At 43.4% G+C, this 20,741-nt stretch overlaps 1 protein-coding gene across 1 annotated transcript in view; it reads right to left on the bottom strand.

Moving 5' to 3' along the window:
* The window catches only part of RSBN1 (round spermatid basic protein 1), a 52,894-nt gene extending 32,284 nt beyond the window's left edge, over positions 1-20,610 (bottom strand). The window contains exons 1-2 of the mRNA XM_030561763.1: positions 19,821-20,610; positions 5,519-6,189 (exon numbers count right to left, since the gene is read on the bottom strand). Of these exons, the coding sequence (XP_030417623.1) occupies positions 5,519-6,189; positions 19,821-20,232 (1,083 nt within the window). The 5' untranslated portion in view covers positions 20,233-20,610. The remainder of the gene's footprint in view (positions 1-5,518; positions 6,190-19,820) is intronic.
* Positions 20,611-20,741: the final 131 nt, after the last annotated feature.

Raw genomic sequence — 20,741 nt, forward strand, 5'->3', positions numbered from 1 at the left:
TGTTTAAACCAGGCCTGTCAAGGGAAGTCAATAAATAGGTTTTCCCAGACCAAAAAGAAAGGGGGAAGGAGGTGTCAACATCCCAAGCTAGGTGTTACCAAGGACAGTGGGCTAATCATTTGTATTGACAATTGCAGGAAGATTAATTGCATTGTATTAAAAAAAAAAAGCCACAAATGTGGGGGAGAAGCCATCATGGCATCCACACCAGATTGCATGTATCTACACTGAGCAAGGAAAGGAACTTCACCTGGGAATACACTTCAGAAGAATAAATTTCAAAGGTTTGATGACTAAAGAGAGATATGAGAGAGAGAACATATTTTATCCATCATCTAAGGAAGGAAGGATGGAAACTAAAAAGTCTTTGAGCTCAGTGTGTTGAGCCCTGGCTAAAGAATGAGCTGGCTAGCCATGCTGGAAGAATGACTATGGCAAGGAAAAAAGGAACCAACTCATTTGTTAAGTGTATTTTTACTTTTATTTATAACCACTTTTATCCTCTTTCCTTATACTTGGTATCACTTAAAAGCATACATCCTTGTGTTAAGGAACTTGTTTTCATTTTTACCATAAGCCAACTCAGTTTGATGGAAGTAGGTGGTTTGTCATCCCACTAAGTTAATAAGCAGCTATGTGCTCTCTCTTTAAAGCAGCAAACTTGATAATGTTCTGTGGGTGCTACAGTCAGAAGGACTCAGCACTGCAGAGAAAGATGTTTTTGGGGAGAACTCAGGATTGGGAGGGTGTTAGTATCAACCCTGCAAGGAATAACCAGCCTGGTAGAAATCAGGGTGAGGTTACTGTGCGACGAGCATGCTGATGTCAGAGTTCTGAACCAAAAAATGCACAACACAGAAGCACCCAGGGTTACAGGAAAGGTTGTGAAAAACTCCTTACTGGTCTGGGTTGAACTGTTGACCATCACAACTTCTCCAACTTCTTGATGCAGTGGCCATATTCAGTTTATGCATTCATTTAGCTGGCAAATTTTGATCATCAAGGGTTATTATAGACACTAAAATCAAGCAATCAATTGAGTTGCTAGAGGCTACAATAGAAAAAATGATGAAGACAAGTATTATGAGACTCCTATAAATCTGATTTCTGTAGGTTAAATAGTTTTCTGACAGCAAAGCATAGGTGATGAATGTCAATATTATTACAGACATTTAAGTTCTTGCTGCTGAGTAGCCATTTGTGTTCTACCAATTTGAGTTCACTCTGTGCACGGAGTGTTGTAAACCCTCTTTAGAGCTGCCAACACTTCTCCTTCGAAGTGCACACATATCTGTGCTAGCTCTCACTGAGCCAGCACAAGTATACCAGCATAGCTACAGTGCCATGGGTAACAGCAGCGGAGGCACAGATTAGCCATGGGAGCATATACTCCATTTCAGGCAAGTTTGTACTTGGCCCAGCTAAGCCATGCCTTTGCTGCCGCAATCTGTGCTACTGCAGCTACTCTGGTATTTACACCCATACTAGCTTAATAAGAACTAGTACAAATATCTGTATGCAAGCTAAGGGGGTGGGAAACCACACAGACCTACCCTGTAGTATAGGCATGGCCAAAAAGTCATAATGGTAGCAGGGAATGCACAGATCTGGCAACACCAACTGAAAATTTGTTAACACCTGCTGGAAGACTGGTTCACAGCTAAATATGCTTTGGCATAAGCGGATAATAAAATAGTTTCCTTACGTAAACCTCATCTCCATTTAAAATATGTTTAAGGAAGAAGACACGATTAGTATTTTATTTGTTCACATGAATAGTTTTTAGTCTCAAATGGGACCACTTCAAATAGATTTGGCCAATACTTCTACCTCAGTCATCCTGTTTTTTCAACATGGTCTTTCTACTGTGGTATTGCCTCTTCCCCATCCCAAGTACACTGCGCTGACTTCTCAATCTTTAGATAAAAAAAATGAAACTAAATTGCCAAGTCATTTGTTACAACATGGCAAATGTATGCATCCTCTGCAATGCATTTCTTAGATGGCTTCAAGAGGCCTGGCTTATTTTGCGAGAACATGCTGTTGTGCTCCTGCCTCTTATAAAATCCTATTTAACCTTACAAGGATAAAAACTAAAAACAGACTATGAAAGTCAGCACTTTGGTACCTTATTATGGTAATGTCAAAATCCAAGATGCTTTTTGTTTTGCATGTTCTTCCACCAGGTTGCGCCATCTTGCAACCTCTCTGTATCAGCCTTGCCTGCTGTCTCTACTGCACAAAACTTTAAAATTTAGAGTATCTCCAATTACAGTTCTGCTTTGGATATTTATTGCAGGTGGAAATAGGAGATGTTGAGAAGCCTGAGTTAAAACAGCAGATGGACAAATCCAGTAACTGACTAGTAAAATATGAGCTATGCAGACAGCCACATCGTACTTCTGTTCAATCTAATTTACAGATAACTGAAGTAATAAGGCCTCAGAACATCAACTGGAGAAATAGAGAAACAGGTTAAGTCATGAGTAGTATATAAATGTGACTCCCCAGTGAATGGGTAACTTTATGGCAAAGGACCCGTTGAGAACTTGATATCCTACAGCCTCAAATATTTAGCTGAAAAATGATCCAACATAGTAACAGTTTTCGAAATCTGTGAGACTGGGGCCAGATCCAGATTGGTTTTGAATAACTGGTTCCTAGTTTTGATAATAGCTCATTCAACTTGAGGCTCAGAGAAAGGTGAAGCTTCTTTTCCACCTTTATGTGATTTATCAGCTTGATTTAAACAATGGGCCTTGCTTGAAAAAGTGTCGTTTCAACGCAAATTAGATGTAACTGATTTCCCCATGCAAGACTCCTAAATCAAAATTAATCCTGTATTCCTCATCTATCCATGACTCCTGAATAAAAACAATGAATTGTAGATACAAGAATTAAGACTAGGCCCATAGAGGGATAATGTACGCCTTCTCAGATAGAAGGCCTGCCAAATAGGTATTGGAAAGTTAGGATTCCAAAAAAAAAAAAAAAAAAAAAAAAAAAAAAAAAAAAAAAAGGACGAGGATTTTTTTTGGGGGGCGGGGTGGAGAAGAGAAGGGGTAAGTGGACTACAACCAAAGATTAATAAGCAGGCTAGGTGGTGTGTTTGAATGTCACTGGAGCACCTCCCCACTTTGAAAGTGATTTTACAGATTAGCCAGCACCATCTAGTATGGCCAATGTTTGTTTTACAATATGAATTAAGTGGTTTCCAGTTTGCTTTAAATGCCAAGTTTTTCCTACAGCTAACATTACTAGAGCACATGGAAGACAGTTATGTTTGCAGGCATTACAGTCTTGTAAATTTCACTTTCCTATCACAAGTAAAATACTGATGTTTACTGATATGAAGACAGGCTAACAAGTGGCCAGAATAGCAAGTTCCCATGACACTATTACCATGTTACATTTTAGATCAGGACTGAAGCAGATTCTCCTGGGAAAACTAGAGTTAGAAGTTATTGTACAAACAGTCACACTAAGTTACATGGAATTTATGAGAGCTGGAAAATATCTACACAACACAAGTGATTAGAAAACTACTGCTTGCAAGTAGAGAGCCTAAACCAGGGGTGAGCAAACTTTTTGGCCTGAGGGTCTCATCTGGGTATGGAAATTGTATGACGGACCATAAATGCTCACAAAATTGGGGTTGGCGCAGAAGGGGGTGAGGGCTCTGTCCAGAGGTGCAGGCTCCGGGGTGGGGCCAGAGATAAGGAGTTCAGGGTGTGGGAGGCGGCTCAGGCCTTCAGCTGGTGGTGCAGGCTGGGGGGGGTTGAGGGTTTGGGGTGCAAGAGGGTGCTCTGGGCTGGAATTGAGCAGTTCAGAGGGTGAATCAGGGATAGGGCAGAGGGTTGGGGCACAGGGGTGCAGGCTCTGGCAGTACTTACTTCAAGCAGCTCCCGGAAGCAGCAGCAAGTCCCCCTATCCAGCTCCTACACGGAGGCGCAGCCAGGCAGCTTTGCGCACTGCCTGATCCACAGGTGCTGCCCCTGCAGCATCCATTGGCCACAGTTCCCAGCCAATGGGAGCTGTAGGGGTGGTGCCAACATGCTGAGCCCCATGGCTGCCACTACCTGTAGGAGCCAGAGGGGGGACATGCTGCTGCTGCTTCTTGGAGATGCGGCATGCATGCACAGCCCCGACCCTGCTCCCCGGCTGGAGTGCAGGAGCGGGGGCAAGCCCCAGACCCTGCTCCCCAGCAGGAGCTCAAGGGCCAGATTGGAGTGGCTGGCAAGCCAGATGTGGCCCACAGGCTCTAGTTTGCCCATCCTGGCCTAAACAATCCATCTCTGGAGTTTTTAAAAGAGTTCCCATCCCTTATGGATATGTGACTTTGCTACTGTTCTTATTTTTCACAAGCAGCTGCTTAAAGCTGACAAGACTGGTTGATTTTAGTGCCACTATATGTTGCCCAGGGGAGGCTTCTGAAGTCTCATTTTTAGTTGCTGCTGCTTGTGAAAACCAGGAACAATTGAAAAAGGCAGGCACTGGACCTATTAAGAGGGAGAAAGAGCCACTAAATGGCAGGCAGGGGAAGGACTAGCTTTGTCAGTGTTTCTCAAACTGGGGTCCCTGAGGGAACTTCTCAGGGGCCACAGGCCTTGCTGATCAACTCAAGTCTTCCCCCTCCCTCCCAGAGACTACTGAAGGCAAATGGGAGATTTTAGGCATCAAAAGTCCAGCAGCATAGTGAGGCTAAGGCAGGCGCTCTGCCTTCTCTGGGCATGTGCCACTTGTGGAAGCTGCCAGCACATCCCTGTTCCGGGCGGGGGGAAGGAGATGTATGTGTGTGCTCATGTGCCCCACATGCAGAATGGGTCTCTGTGCACTGCCCCCACCCCCCGAGTGCTGACTCTGCAGCTCCCACTGGCCGCAGTTCCCTGCAGAGGTGGTGCCTACAGGCAGGGGCAGCGCACAGCGACCCCCTGGCCTGCTCTTCTCTCTGGCAGTCCCCTTAAGATGTGTCAGTTGCTTCTGGGAGCTGCATGAGCAAGTGCCACTGGGCTGGAGCCTGCATCCCTCACCCTCCCACACCCACATCCCAACCCTCTGTCCCAGCCTGATGAAAGTGAGGGTGGGGGGAGAGCAAGCAAGGGGCAGGGCTGGGACCTTGGGGGAAGAGATGGAATGGAACAGGGCCTAGGGCTGAGCCAGAGTCTTAGTGGTTCCCCCCCCCCGCAAAAAAAAAGTTTTAAATCAAAATGGGGATCCTCAGATTGTTGAGGTGTGAGAACCACTGGTTTAGTACAGAGACCTATGTACTAGTCAGCAGGCTCTGGAATGGGGATTAAGGTTTAAGAAACATCCTAATCAGGCATGAATGCAAAAGGATGGAGCTCCCCCAAGCACGGGCCAGGGACAAATACCATCATCTTCCCCAGTGGGTGGGGAGAGGAGGCTTTAAGACACACGTCCATGGATTATCACTCCTCGTCTCTTGTCAGTCAGCATAAATCCAGAGACTAAATTAAAATAGTTGAATCTTCATACATTTAAGAACATTTACAATTACCTGAGTGTGAAAATTTGAAATAGTCGTCGTTTCTATGTCCTTCTTGCCTAGAATTTCCATTTTCACTGGAGTGTTAGGGAAATTAAAAGCAAAATAATCCAGGAAGTCTGGCAAGTAGGCAGCTGCACCATGTACTATGGCTAAAGCATAGTAGGCTGCATTTTTCTCATTTTCACTGAATGACAAAGCAAGAAATTCTTCTGCAAATCTCTCCATCTCCACTGGAGACAAAAATGAGAGTTCATCCATGTAGGCATGAAGGACCAAAGCACCACCATTAGACTGATGTTCTTCATGAATAAAGTTACTAAATTTAGTGCCAGTTTTCAAGAAACTGCTGCGGACAGAGTGCTCTTGATGAGTCATAAATGGTGTCTGAACTCCCTGGGGTACCCGATATTCCTGCATTCCCAAATTCAATCGACAGAGTTGCTCATCCTTCAGATACCTGAAGGATTCTTTGTTCACTTCCGAGTTATCACTCTGTCCTTGAGTCAGAATCTCTTTGTTGATGCGAGTAAGTCCAGCACAAACTGTTTGTACTTCTTTGTTGTACATTTTAAGGCGTTTCCCTCTCATATCCTCCCGGTGTTTCTTTTTCTTCTTTTTCTTTATCTTCTTCATAATAAGACTGTCGACTCGCTGGGTTTTGCCATTTTCATCTGGAGTTTCTGGCAACAAAAACAGGAATATTAGAGTTCTACAGTTATAGCAGATCTATCAAAAAATGAATTAAGAAAAATGCCACACTTCCCAAAGCCATCTTTTTCTGAAAACTATTAGCAGGTTTCACATTAGTTGAATTTTACATTAGTATGTTTGCTTTTGGATTAACATATATGTAACAAAGCTGCATTTGATTACATAAAACACTAAGAAAAGCAACATCTAGTTACTATACAAAGTCTTGAATTAAGAAAAGCTGGCAGAATCAGAAACTGGAACATTTGTTTAAAGAATCCAAGACACAATGAGAAACTATAGGTATCTAAGAAATTTTGATTAAAAAATGTCATTGTTACTAGTTTAAACTAGCTATTTAAATTAAGAGGCATCCTAAGTGCCTCTTACAATAAATCATTGCAATCCATAAAAGTCTAGCAGCTTCACAAAATATAAACCAAATAAGTGAAAGAAGCCAGCGTGGGTAAGGTCTCACTTTTGCAGGTTGTGTGCAAGCAGGCATACTATGCAGAGCAGCTTGCAGATTTGGGGCCAGAACTGAAGTGTGAGGAAGGCAGGGTGAAGGAAAAAAACACAGCAAACAAACCCACACACAACCACCACTTTAACGTAGTAAAAGGAATTAGTACAGGAGTTTGCAGTAATATTTAAAAGGACAAATGTTTAGAGCAAATTAGACAGTTTAGTAATTTTTTCCTTTAATCAAAGTTAAGTCTTCAAAGCCAAAAAAGCTTGTGGAAACATCTGGCAGAAAGGTGGACAAACTATAAATGAGCCCAAATTACACATGGACAATCTCATGCTTTTTTTTTTTTTAAGAAGCTTTTTATACTTCAGTAATCTTTCAATATGAGAAAATGCACATTTGAAATATAATAAACCTTTCTCCGAACGCAGCACCACCCTAGTTAGGTATTTCATAATATTTTGCCAACAAGTTACGTTTTGATGTTAATATTCCCATTGTATGGATAAATTCCATGTTGTGTGTAGGGGCTGGAGGGGAGCAGAAGATAGGAACTGAAGTACCCCGCTATCCCATGGTCCTTGCAGTTCTTGGCCTCACTGCTGAATGCCAGTGAGGAGTAATTAGGACTGAAATTGAGACCCAAAATGTATTTCATAGAGAGGTCAAAGCCAAATTAGACAGGAATTTTTTTTAATCTCTACTAAGATCGCTGGATTCAGACTGGTGAAAGGGCATTGCCAATGAGCTGCACAGCCTAAAGCATCCAGGATGCCAATAAATATCTGATCCAAAGTCAATGGAAGGACTCCCATTAAGGGCATGATCCAGAGCTGCTGAGATTAAGTGCTAACCTATGAGTGGCTCCTACAGACACCTACATTTAATATATCATTTAAAATGTTCGTTGTGAAGTCAACACCACATAAGTAGGGAATGCAAGAATTAATGCTACTTGTGCAGCTTCAATTCCCCTTCACTTGTGCATATACAATATATAGTCTTTAGTCACATACTGTTTCTCACATGGGTTAACAGGAGCTAACCACAGGATCTTCACACATGCTCCTCATACTTGAGCTAAAAGACTAACTGGTACTGGAGGGAGTGTGCCTGGTATACCTCAAGAAGGCTGTGATAGGTAGACAGTGGCAACCTGGGGCTCAGGATGTGGGGAACTGCAGCAGCAGCCACCTCCATCCCTTTTCTGCCCAATTCTCCCTATCCCTCTTCAGGCCCAATCACACTATCTAGTCTCAGCCCCATCGCTGACCACCTCCCATCCACCCCCATTTTCTCCTCCAGGTCAGGTGCCATAGCTGCGTATTGTGGCTAGCAGGAGAAACTGCAGTTGTTGCCCAGAGCCACACTGGATGCCTAAGAATCTCAGAGATAAGGCTGTAAAAATGCATGGGTGTCACAAGAGGCATGATACTTGGCAAGATCATTGAATTCTTAGGTTTTCAGATTCAGTTTTGAGGATGACATGTCAGATTACACAAAACAGTCAGAAGCTTCCAAATATATCTGCCTGTTTATTACAGTTAATACAAGAAGTTTGATATAGCTGACCAGGGCTGAGACCAATGATTAAGGCTACTATTTTGTCAGGAGGTCACAGAAGTCACATAATCCATGACTTCCAAAGACTGGCATGACTTCAGCCCCAGTGGCTGGGAGCCGCAGAGTCCCACCACCCCCCGCAACAAGCTGTGAAGTACCCCACCGCTTGAGGCAGCAGGCCCCCGAACTCCCAGCTCCCCAGGGAGGGGGCAGGAGGACCCTGGAGCTCTGAGCCCACACAGGTGATGAGGGCCTCAGAGCTCCCAGCCACCCTGCAGCTGCGCAGTCCCTTCCCATTTTATCATGGATATTTTTAGTAAAATTCAGGGACAGGTCATGGGCTTTGTGATTTTCTCCATTGCCTGTGACCTCTGTGACTTTTACCAAAAATATCTAGGCCAAAAGCTTAGCCTTACTTATGATCTATAAATGGGAGTGCTTGTAGACCACTGTCTCCTTTTTCTCCTGCCCATTTTATGATCTGCATTGTTTTTGGGGGGGTGCACAAATTAAAAATTAGCAATTGGTCAAGTCTTGTTTGAATTACTTTGGTGAAACCATACATCACCATTGCTGTTTGCTCCATCTTGATGTACATCAGCAATTCCCCAACTTTTATATTAGTGACCTCTTTCACACAGCAAGCCTATGAGTGCAACCTCCCTTATAAATTAAAAACTTCTTTTGCATTTAAACACTACTATAAACGGCGGAGGCAAAATGCGGTTTGGGGTTGGAGGGTGACAGCCCATGATCCTGCCCCCATGTAATCTCACAACCTCCTGAGGGGTCACAACCCCCCAGTTTGAGAACCCCTGATGTATATAGTTTGTATAATGGAGGGAGTGATCAGAACAGTTATCTGACTTTTTATAAAACTTGGGGAATTCAAAAAACAGATCATGTGTTATACTACCTGAAATCAGAGTGACTTGTGTTATTTTACATCAACAACGCATGTAACAGCAATTACCACTTAACCAGGATGGCTGCTTAAATGTATCGTAACCTTAATCTGCTGCTAAGATTATTATCTGACTGGAAGATAACATGGAAAATATGTTCGCCATGGTAGCAACAGCATAGGGCTTTGTATTCCTAACACAGCAAAACTTTTATGGACTTTACTGAAACTCATTTGTATTCCCACTCAACTCGCAGTACTGAAAGTTATAGAACACCACAAGTGTTACTGGTATTACTAGGATATGCAAGAAGGAAAGCTATGGCTATAAATTCATATAAACTCAATTTAAAGCTGCAATGCTACCTTAGTGACTTTAGAAAAAGAGTTTACAGTTACTGTATACCCTTATGAAGACTAAGAGATTCTCTAAAATGCTAGAGAATGTAGGTAGATTGCTAGAAACTGATGTTTTAAACCTGCATTATAGTACTTTAAAACCAAGAGAATACCAATTTAATGGTTAAAACCAGTCAAAGCAAAGATTTTTTTTTAAATATTAAATATATAACTATTTTTGAATCCTTGAAATATCAGTCTTTTGTGATGCTACCGGTTATAGACTCATAGACTCATAGACTCTAGGACTGGAAGGGACCTCGAGAGGTCATCGAGTCCAGTCCCCTGCCCTCATGGCAGGACCAAATACTGTCTAGACCATCCCTAATAGACATTTATCTAACCTACTCTTAAATATCTCCAGAGATGGAGATTCCACAACTTCCCTAGGCAATCTATTCCAGTGTTTAACTACCCTGACAGTTAGGAACTTTTTCCTAATGTCCAACCTAAATCTCCCTTGCTGCAGTTTAAGCCCATTGCTTCTTGTTCTATCATTGGAGGCTAAGGTGAACAAGTTTTCTCCCTCCTCCTGATGACACCCTTTTAGATACCTGAAAACTGATATCAGGTCCCCTCTCAGTCTTCTCTTTTCCAAACTAAATAAACCCAATTCCTTCAGCCTCTCTTCATAGGTCATGTTCTCAAGACCTTTAATCATTCTTGTTGCTCTTCTCTGGACCCTCTCCAATTTCTCCACATCTTTCTTGAAATGCGGTGCCCAGAACTGGACACAATACTCCAGTTGAGGCCTAACCAGCGCAGAGTAAAGCGGAAGAATGACTTCTCGTGTCTTGTTTACAACACACCTGTTAATGCATCCCAGAATCAGGTTTGCTTTTTTTGCAACAGTATCACACTGTTCACTCATATTAAGCTTGTGGTCCACTATGACCCCTAGATCTCTTTCTGCCATACTCCTTCCTAGACAGTCTCTTCCCATTCTATATGTGTGAAACTGATTGTTCCTTCCTAAGTGGAGCACTTTGCATTTATCTTTATTGACTTCATCCTGTTTACCTCAGACCATTTCTCCAATTTGTCCAGATCATTTTGAATTTTGACCCTGTCCTCCAGAGCAGTTGCAATCCCTCCCAGTTTGGTATCGTCCGCAAACTTAATAAGCGTACTTTCTATGCCAACATCTAAATCGTTGATGAAGATATTGAACAGAACCGGTCCCAAAACAGACCCCTGCGGAACCCCACTTGTTATACCTTTCCAGCAGAATTGGGAGCCATTAACAACTACTCTCTGAGTACGGTTATCCAGCCAGTTATGCACCCACCGTATAGTAGCCCCATCTAAATTGTACTTTCCTAGTTTATCTATAAGAATATCATGCGAGACTGTATCAAATGCCTTACTAAAGTCTAGGTATATCACATCCACCGCTTCTCCCTTATCCACAAGGCTCGTTATCCTATCAAAGAACGTTATCAGATTAGTTTGACACGATTTGTTCTTTACAAATCCATGCTGGCTATTCCCTATCACCTTACCACCTTCCAAGTGTTTGCAGATGATTTCTTTGATTACCTGCTCCATTATCTTCCCTGGCACAGAAGTTAAACTAACTGGTCTGTAGTTTCCTGGGTTGTTTTTATTTCCCTTTTTATAGATGGGCACTATATTTGCCCCCTTCCAGTCTTCTGGAATCTCCCCCGTTCTCCCATGATTTCCCAAAGATAATAGCTAGAGGCTCAGATACCTCCTCTATTAACTCCTTGAGTATTCTAGGATGCATTTCATCAGGCCCTGGTGACTTGCAGGCATCTAACTTTTCTAAGTGATTTTTTACTTGCTCTTTCCTTATTTTCTCTTCTAAACCTGCCCTCTTCCCGTAAGCATTCACTATACTAGACATTCCTTCAGACTTCTCAGTGAAGACCGAAACAAAGAAGTCATTAAGCATCTCTGCCATTTCCAAGTCTCCCGTTACTGTTACCCCCTCCTCATTGAGCAGTGGGCCTACCCTGTCCTTAGTCTTCCTCTTGCTTCTAATGTATTGATAAAAGTCTTCTTGTTTCCCTTTATTCCCATAGCTAGTTTTGAGTTCATTTTGTGCCTTTGCTTTTCTAATCTTGCCTCTGCATTCCTGTGTTATTTGCCTATATCATCCTTCGTGATCTGACCTAGTTTCCATTTTTTATATGCTGCCTTTTTATTTTGTAGGTCATGCAAGATCTCAAGGGTAAGCCAAGGTGGTCTTTTGCCACATTTTCTATCTTTCCTAACCATCGGAATAACTGCTTCTGGGCCCTTAATAGCGTCCCTTTGAAAAACTGCCAACTTTCCTCAGTTGTTTTTTTCCCCTCAGTCTTAATTCCCATGGGACCTGGCCTATCAGCTCTCTGAGCTTACCAAAATCCGCCTTCCTGAAATCCATTGTCTCTATTCTGCTGTACTCCTTTCTACCCTTCCTTAGAATTGCAAATTCTATGATTTCATGATCACTTTCACCCAAGCTTCCTTCTACTTTTAATTCTCAACAAGTTCCTCCCTGTTGGTTAAAATCAAGTCTAGAACAGCTTCCCCCCTAGTAGCTTTTTCAATTTTCTGAAATAAAAAGTTGTCTGCAATACAGTCCAGGAACTTATTGGATAGTCTGTGCCCCGCGGTGTTATTTTCCCAACATATATCTGGATAGTTGAAGTCCCCCATCACCACCAAATCTTGGGCTTATGCTCACCTTTTACCTGGTATCTTACAGACAGCAAGTATATTTGTTTCAATATTATAGATGGGGAAATAGATTGTCATTTTCAGTGTTATCCAATATCAGTCAAAGCCTGGAGATAACTGCTTGGGAAGCCTTGGAGCCAGCCACACTGACTGCCACAGAAGTCACAGAGGGTGCAGAAAGTCACAGAATCCATGACTTCTGTGACCTCTGAGAGGAACAGAGCTGTAACTATAACCACTGGATCACACTGCCAGCTACTCTGTAGGCCTTCAAGTATATAATGCAATAAAGATTTGTTCTAAAAATCCATGAAAAAAGCTGAACAAACAGCTACTGTTGAGGTCTTTTTGTAAGTGTAACCGTGATGAAAGTGTGTTTACATAATTACTAAACTATGAAGTGTAGATTGTGTATTTTATCAGATTAAATAGTACAATTCAGGATTTAGAAGATCATCTTGTAGCTAAAGCACAGGACCTGAGGCAGGAGATCTAGTTCTTTCTGGATCTGCTACACACCACTTTTCTGAATGCGGTTTTTCAGTATGCCCATTAATGAAGTGGTGATAATACCTCAGAGGTCATAAGATTAGACAAATTTTATACAGATCTGGATAGAAGGTATTAGAGTCAAATACTTTGCATTTCTCTAATTTCAGAAAAGTAAAACTTTTGTGATGAAATGGAGAATCCATCTATGTATGCTATAGTTTGTAGTTGTGTCAAAAACATATACATGGAGTTCATAATCTCTAACTTGACACTGAATGTGAGGCTTGTCTGCCATCTCAGTCTTTTTAACGCCATGCTGGACTGAGATTCCAAGCGGTAGTGGCACCAGGCAATGAAGTATAATTAAACCTTGATGCCATATGGAAAAACACTCCCTTGGACAAATAACTGGCTACCTTTCTGAAGCACCAGTCGGCCCAGGCAGTCTTGTAACTAAGCAACAGATCACCTGATGAGGCTGATGGGGTGATGACTGGAGATAGCAAAAAATGGGTGTCTCACTGGCCATTTTAGAAAGAGGAAGAAGAAAGCATAAGCAAAAAGCTGACAGCAGAAGTTAGAGCGGACTCCACATTCCAGATAAGTCACGAGCAGGAGGGAAGGATCCTGGACTCCTTTAAATACTCTGTCTTAAGCTCGAAGAATGCTCAACAGTTGAGAGTATGTTACGTGCTTCAGCTAGCACATGTCCCTGGATAAACAAACAGTAAGCCAGAAAGCTCACAAGACTGGAGACCTCCGGGAAATGGAGTGCCTACACAACTGGTCCTGGGGGACTAGGGCAACTGGATCACAGGGCCCCACTTCTATCAAGGGGTAAGAGTTCATGCCTGGGAAGAAGCATGCCAGAGAAAGAGGGTGCTGGAGCCTAACCAGTTCAAGGGATGCTTAGAAGTACATGGGTCCAGCATAGGGTGACCAGAGAGCAAGTGTGAAAAATCGGGATGGTGGTGGAGGATAATAGGAGCCTATATAAGAAAAAGGCCCAAAAAAATCAGGACTGTCCTTATAAAAAAAATAAATAAATAAAAATAAAATAAAAATCAGGGTATCAGACCCAAACAGCAACCTGGAGTGTGTTCAGCAGGGGAGCTTTCCCAGGCCTGAAACACCCTTGTCTTCCAAGACCAGAAAACTAAGAATCTTTGCTCCTAGAGGGACTAGATATTTAAAAATCCAAAATGAGTCAAAGTAAGTTGTAAGATAATTTCAAGCTAACAAATGTACTGTATCATTGAGGAACATCTAAGTCTACTTAGTCACTTAGAAGTAAACACCTACATTCTACTGAAGTCACATTTTAGCATTTAAATAAGAACACCCATTATTGAATATTTAGGTTTTACTATTGCCTGAATACAAAATGCTCTTAAGAGGGATTTACTTCATTCAACATAAAGTATAAGCTATATACACACACACCACACCCCTTTGTTTAATGTACCATTTCAAATTTAAGAACTTCCATTGACTATTGCATCAACTGTTTTCAGTCTTTATCAGCATCAGATCCCATAAATTAATCTTATTTTAACTGCTGCACTTAAACTTAACCTTTGCTCAGTATGGTGAAGAGTTTCACTATTATATTGACAATACCTTTGGTATTAAACACCACCTGCATGTTGGCAATACTTGACAGTCATGTAGGATATCTAGTTTGAAATGAAGAGTTTAAGCAAAGACTGCCCATTCATCTAATAGTGGGAGAGAATTCTTTGCACACCTCAGTGAATCCAGCAGCAGTTAAGTAGTGGATTAAGGTTTTAGTACTGCATTCCTGATGTCAAGAGGAAACAACACACTGCTGGCCATTCTTTAACTAGTTCAATATATGGTAATGTTACTAACATGTCAACCTGTAGTTGGGTACACTAAGGTACCTAGACATAAAACTTCAAGATGCATTGTCGTCAGGGAAATGTGTTAACAGATAGTTTGGCTGGTCAATCAGCACAGCCTAAAGTGAAGGGAGCTTTTAGAACAGCTGAAAGGAGGAAACAGGAAGTTGAACCAGACCAGTCACACAAATTTATGATGGTAGGTAAACTATTTTATCAGTACAGTAGAACAAGGAATGTAAAATCCTCACTCCCAAAGTAGGAAAGAAAGTACATACTGGCAAGAGTGGGTTAAGTCTAATTTCTGCAGTATTTCAACTTTCGTATAAGAAAAAAAAAAAAGTTTTTAGCCTTTGAGTCCCAGTGAGAATGGATGCAGTGTGGTTGTCCTGATTCTGCAAAAAGACTGCTCTCCTGTGTCTCTGCTGCTCCTGAGCTTTGCTAAGCCACAGCATGAAATTCAGATTCTGGTCAGTTTCACAGCCACAATTCACCAGAGATTTCTGCAGTATTAACAGAAGTAGTAAAGAAAATCCTGTCAACCCTGTCATTAAATACTTGACTCAGATACACAGGAAGTAGATCTGTTGAAGATACATTTTTATGCCATCTCTTTACAGACCAAAACTGAACACCTGCTAGTAATTTATAATTGTGTAAAAGCCTCCCTGGTTTCTCTTTCTGGTATTCTAAAATGCTTTATACTTACTGCTGAAATATCACCCAAATATCTCACAGGAGAAATGTATAAGGTATCCCATCCTAGTATCCTGGTATTAAAGAATCAGCACACATGAAAAGCACACTCAGCCAAGTTCTTTTAAAATGAAACATTCCCAAATCATAATTTTAATTAATAAGCCTCACATTGTTGGATACTATTCATAATTAATTATTCTATCTTCATAGAAATAGAATTATGGGAAAGAATGAAATGACAATTAAATTCTCTAGAAGTGCTTCAAGAAGAGTTCATACACCATTATGTTTGAATTCAGATATCTAATGCGCACTTCTATACCCACTCAACTTTGCAGTCTATAGAATCTATAGAATTAAGTATCTAAACTGAAGAGAAGTCTTACTAATTTGTATTATAAAAACTTCCGTATAGTTTAAATTTTACAAATACACCTCCAAACTACTACAGTATTTCAGCATAACATCTTGATAGCTTCAGCTCCACTGCTGGAACTCAGACCCACAATATGGAATTTTCATTACAATAACTTTCATAGATAAAAGCAAGATGTTTTTACTATCATAAAACTTGATAATTTCACTACTCAAGTAACCATTTAATAATGTCCAAGATACTTTACATAAGAACAGTCATACTGGGTCAGACCATGGGTCCATCTAGCTCAGTATCCTGTCTACTGACAGTGGCCAATGCCAGGTGCCCCAGAGGGAGTGACCCTAACAGGTAACAATCAAGTGATCTCTCTCCTGCCATCCATCTCCACCCTCTGACAAACAGAGGCAAGGGACACCATTCCATACCCATCCTGGCTAATAGCCATTAGTGGACTTAACTGGATAAATTCATGGAGGTTCTCTTTTAAATCCGGTTACAGTCCTAGCCTCCACAACCTCCTCAGGCAAGGAGTTCCACAAGTTGACTACCCACTGGGTAAAGAACTTGCTTTTATTTGTTTTAAACCTGCTGTCCATTAATTTCACTTGGTGGCCCCTAGTTCTTGTATTACAGGAATAAAACAAACAACTTTTCCTTATCATATCCCCCCTTAGTCTCTTCTTTGCCAAGCTGAGAAGTCCTAGCCTCTAATCTCTCCTCATATGGGACCCATTCCAAACCCCTAATCATTTTAGTTGCCCTTCTCTGAATCTTTTCTAGTGCCAATATATCTTTTTTCAAATTAGGAGACCACATCTGCAGGCAGCATTCAAGATGTGGGCATACCATTGATTTATATAAGGGCACTAATATATTCTCCATCTTATTCTCTATCCCCTTTTTAGTGATCCCTAACATCCTGTCTGCTTTTTTGACTGCCTCTGCACACTGCATGGATGTCTTCAGAGAACTATCCACAATGACTCCAAGATCTTTTTCCTGATTTGTTGTAGATAAATTACACCCCCCCCCCCATATTGTATGTATAGTTGGGGTTATTTTTTCCCAAATGTGAATTACTTTACATTTATCCACATTAAATGTTATTTGCCATTTTGTTGTCCAATCACTTAGTTTTGTCAGATCTTTTTGAAGTTCTTCACAGTCTGCTTTGGTCTTAACGATCTGCAAATTTTGCCACCTCACCGTTTACCCCTTTCTCCAGAGCATTTATGAATAAGTTGAAAAGGATTGGTCCTAGGACTGACCCTTGAGGAACACCACTAGTTACCTCTCTCCATTCTGAAAATGTACCATTTATTCTTACCCTTTGTCTTTTAACCAGTTCTCAATCCATGAAAGGACCTTTCCTTTTATCTCATGACAACTTTATTTACTTAAGATACTTTGGTGAAGGACCCTGTCAAAGGCTTTCTGGAAATCTATTAATTGATCAAGTAAAAGCTTTTATTACATGCATAATCTAAAATGGACCACTAGAGCATGTAAAAGCTGTAAGAGTTTCATATGCAGTTGCCCAACTTGCAAAAATCTTTGCTTTGAAGAAGAGGAATATTCTAGTAAGGCTTCTTAAGCAATGAGTGCTTACCACAATGTATTGCTATCTTGATGTTATTTGCCTGGGAAATCTTTAGTTATTTTGATCAAGCTTGTCATGGAGAAACAGTGATAGCTCTGCTAAATGGAAATATTTATTCTCCATTAAATATATAAGTAACCCTAAATGATGGCTCTATTAATCATTGCTTCTTACTTTCTAGAACTCCAGAATTAGTATAGTCCAACAAAGAGTTTATGTAATTCAAGGTTCAAAGATGTGCAGGAAATATCTTCAGAATAACCCAGCAGGTTTTCCCACAAACCACTCAGGCAGGGCCAGTGCTTCTATTTAGGCGGCCTAGGCAATCGCCTAGGGCACCAGGATTATTGGGGGGTGGCATTTTGCTGGGGGGGGAGGGGAGCGCCGCAGGCGGCTCCGGTGGACCTGCTGCAGTCGTGCCTGCGGAGGGTCCCCTGGTCCCGTGGCTCCAGTGGAGCTGCCGCAGGCATTCCTGCGGACAGTCCACTGCTCCCGTGGCTCCGGTGGACCTCCCGCAGGCACGCCTGCGGCAGCTCCATTGGAGCCGCAGACCAGCGGCCCCTCCGCAGGCATGACTGTGGCAGGTCCACTGGAGCCACGGGACCAGCGCGTGGGGCGGCGAAATGGCTGTGCGCCTAGGACGCTAAAACACTAGCGCTGGTCCTGCACTCAGGGTACATTTACACTGCAGCTAGGCAGGGTGATTCCCAGAGTAGGAAGGCAGTCTCTGACAAGCTCTGCTCAAGCTAGAGCACTAAAAATAGCAGTGCAGACACTGCAGTACTGGGTGGCTAGTCCAAACCATCACCAAGTCACCCAAGTTTGCCAGCCATTGGCCAGCCAACGTTCACTATTTTTAGCACGTTAGCTGGACCTGAGCTAGTACATGTCTGTCTACCCACATTGGGAATTACACCTCCCAGCTGCAGTGTAGACTTACATGAACATGTACCTTTTGGGGGCATTACAGATTAACAGAACTGTCACATTTAATGCCTAGGTCTATCTAAAAGTGCTGAAAATATAAACTTCATTTTTCCAAATTCAAAACTCATGTATGGATGTATTGCAACATTGTGTTTGTTTTTTTGACTGCCACTGCATGGACTTCTTCAGAGTACTATCCACAATAAATCAAAGATCTTTTTCCTGATTAGTTGTAGCTAAATTAGTCCCCATCATATTGTATGTATAGTTGAGGTTATTCCCCCCCCCCATGTGAATTACTTTACATTTATCCATATTAAATTTCATTTGCTATTTTGTTGTCCACTTAGTTTTGTGAGATCTTTTTGAAGTTCTTCACAGTCTGCTTTGGTCTTAACTACCTTGAGCAGTTGAGTATCAGTAGACAAGTTCTCAGAAGTAACTCTACAATAAATTAGTGCAGATACAATGGGAAGAAAGCATATGAATCAATACATTTATACTTTGAACTTTCAATGGATGTAATTAAGAATAGTTTTAAAAGGGCAATGTCACAATACTCTACCATACATACTCTGTACACATTAAGTCCATCTGCCACAGGAGTCTGAACTCACTATTTAGTCTCAATGATTGATATTCTCAAGTATATACACCTCAATATTCAAACCCAGAAGGAATAATGGTACATTTATTCAGTTAAATTCAGGTTAAGATCTCTAGCAGTACTTTTTATATTAACTACTATTAAGAAAATGAGACTGAACAGTAAAGTTGTAATTAGACCCCCTTTTCTCCAGGGAGAGAAAAGCCTTCCTTTCCCCTTAAATATTGTGATTTATCAACAGAAGCTATGACCGACAGAGACTAACTCCAAAGAGCCCCAACACCACATGCCCCCCACCCCGTTGACAAAATATGGTGGTAGGAAAACTTTATAGATGGTTGTTACTGACGCAGAATCCACTATTGCTGGGGAAAGCAGCGTTCAGCTACATAATCTTGAAGTGATGCTGCGACAAGTGGTCTAAAGGTAACTGTGCCATTCCAGTCCTTTATTTTAAGTCTCTTTAAATCGGATCACGTATCTGGTTTGAAGCTATGACTTTTTCCTGGCATATACTGCCCACGCACCAGTTAAAGGACTGAATATTAGAACGAGAGACCAGGCTCTTTAATCTTACACCTACTAGTTCGCTTCCACCAGGCCAAGCAATAGGCAAGTTAAGAACTACGTCCCTCCGTTTTGGAGCTCTAAAGAAGGCTGCCGGGGTGGAATATGGGCGGCCTCTATAGCTACCTGTTTGTCTCTTAACAGACTTGCAGAGCTGCGGGCGAAGACACTTGACAGACCCGGTGCATCACCCGTGCTGCTTCACAAACAAGGGGCAAGCGCCAAGCGCGGTTCCCACCGACTGGAGCAGCTGAGCCAACCCGCGAGTCCGCCGCGGCAGCTCTGCCTGGGCGGTTTCACACGCTCGCTCAACCAGCTCTGGGTGAAGGTACAGCCGAGGAGGGGGCTGGGGGTGACAGCCCCATTGGCACCTCACACCTCCGCCCGCCCCGAGGGCGCCCCTCCTGAACGCCCCCAGCCCCTCATGCCGGAGGCAGCCGAGCCCCAGACCCTTGTCCGCCGCCTCACCTCGCTTGCTGGGCCGCCCAACTGCCCCGTCCCCGGGGCTCCCCCGCTTCCCCTTGTGCGGCTTGGCCCCGGCAGGCTGGCCGGGCTCGGAGTCGCCAGCGGGGCGATGGCGGTGGTGATGGTGCCGCTCCTGCTGCGGAGGTCCCTGCGGTAGGCTGAGGGGAGAGAAGGTGAAGACCCCCGCGGCTGCGGCCGGGGGCAGGCCGGCCGGGGGCATTGGCTCCGCCGGGCTGGGCCCTACCAGGAGCGGCTGGCTCAGCGTAGCCCGCTTGCCGCCGACAGCCTCGCCAGCTAGTCCCCGCCGCCTCCTGCCACCGCCCCGGGGCCGGCCGGGTCGGTCCCCGGAGGGTAACGGGGGTGAGTCCTCTGGGCCCCGGGATACAGCGCGCACCGCAGCGACCTGCGCAGCCATTTCACAGTCTCCCTCACACACATTTAAATGGCCCGAGCGCCAGCAGCCAACGCGCAGGCGCCGCGTGATGTCTCATGGGAACTGTAGTTCCAGCTGCAACATCGGGCCCCCAAGTCCTACTCTCCAAGCGCATGCGTAAACGCAGAGCCTGCTGGGGAAATTGTTTGTGTTGGGCTTCCAGGAGAGAGAAGCGTGCGACGAGTCACGCAGGCTGACCCAGTCACGTGGGCTCCTGGGGAGCCCAACGGTCATAACGGCCCAAACACCCGAAAGGGGTGAGGCGTGTGCCCCGCCCACACAGCTGTGATGTAGTCCGGGCCCCAAAGTATCCGCTCCCCTTCAGAGCCGGCCCGCCCTGGCCCCGCCTATTCCTCCGGGCTGGCCTCCGCGCCTCCAACCGCACACCTTCCCCTCAGGCCTCGCCCAGCCCGCCCTCCTCGAACCGCCTGGCGCTCCCTGCCCGTCTGTCAGTCCATCCCTCCCTCCCAGCCAGCCCGCCCCACCCACAC

Source organism: Gopherus evgoodei, chromosome 4, assembly GCF_007399415.2.
Source record: "Gopherus evgoodei ecotype Sinaloan lineage chromosome 4, rGopEvg1_v1.p, whole genome shotgun sequence".
Lineage (NCBI taxonomy): Eukaryota > Metazoa > Chordata > Testudines > Testudinidae > Gopherus > Gopherus evgoodei.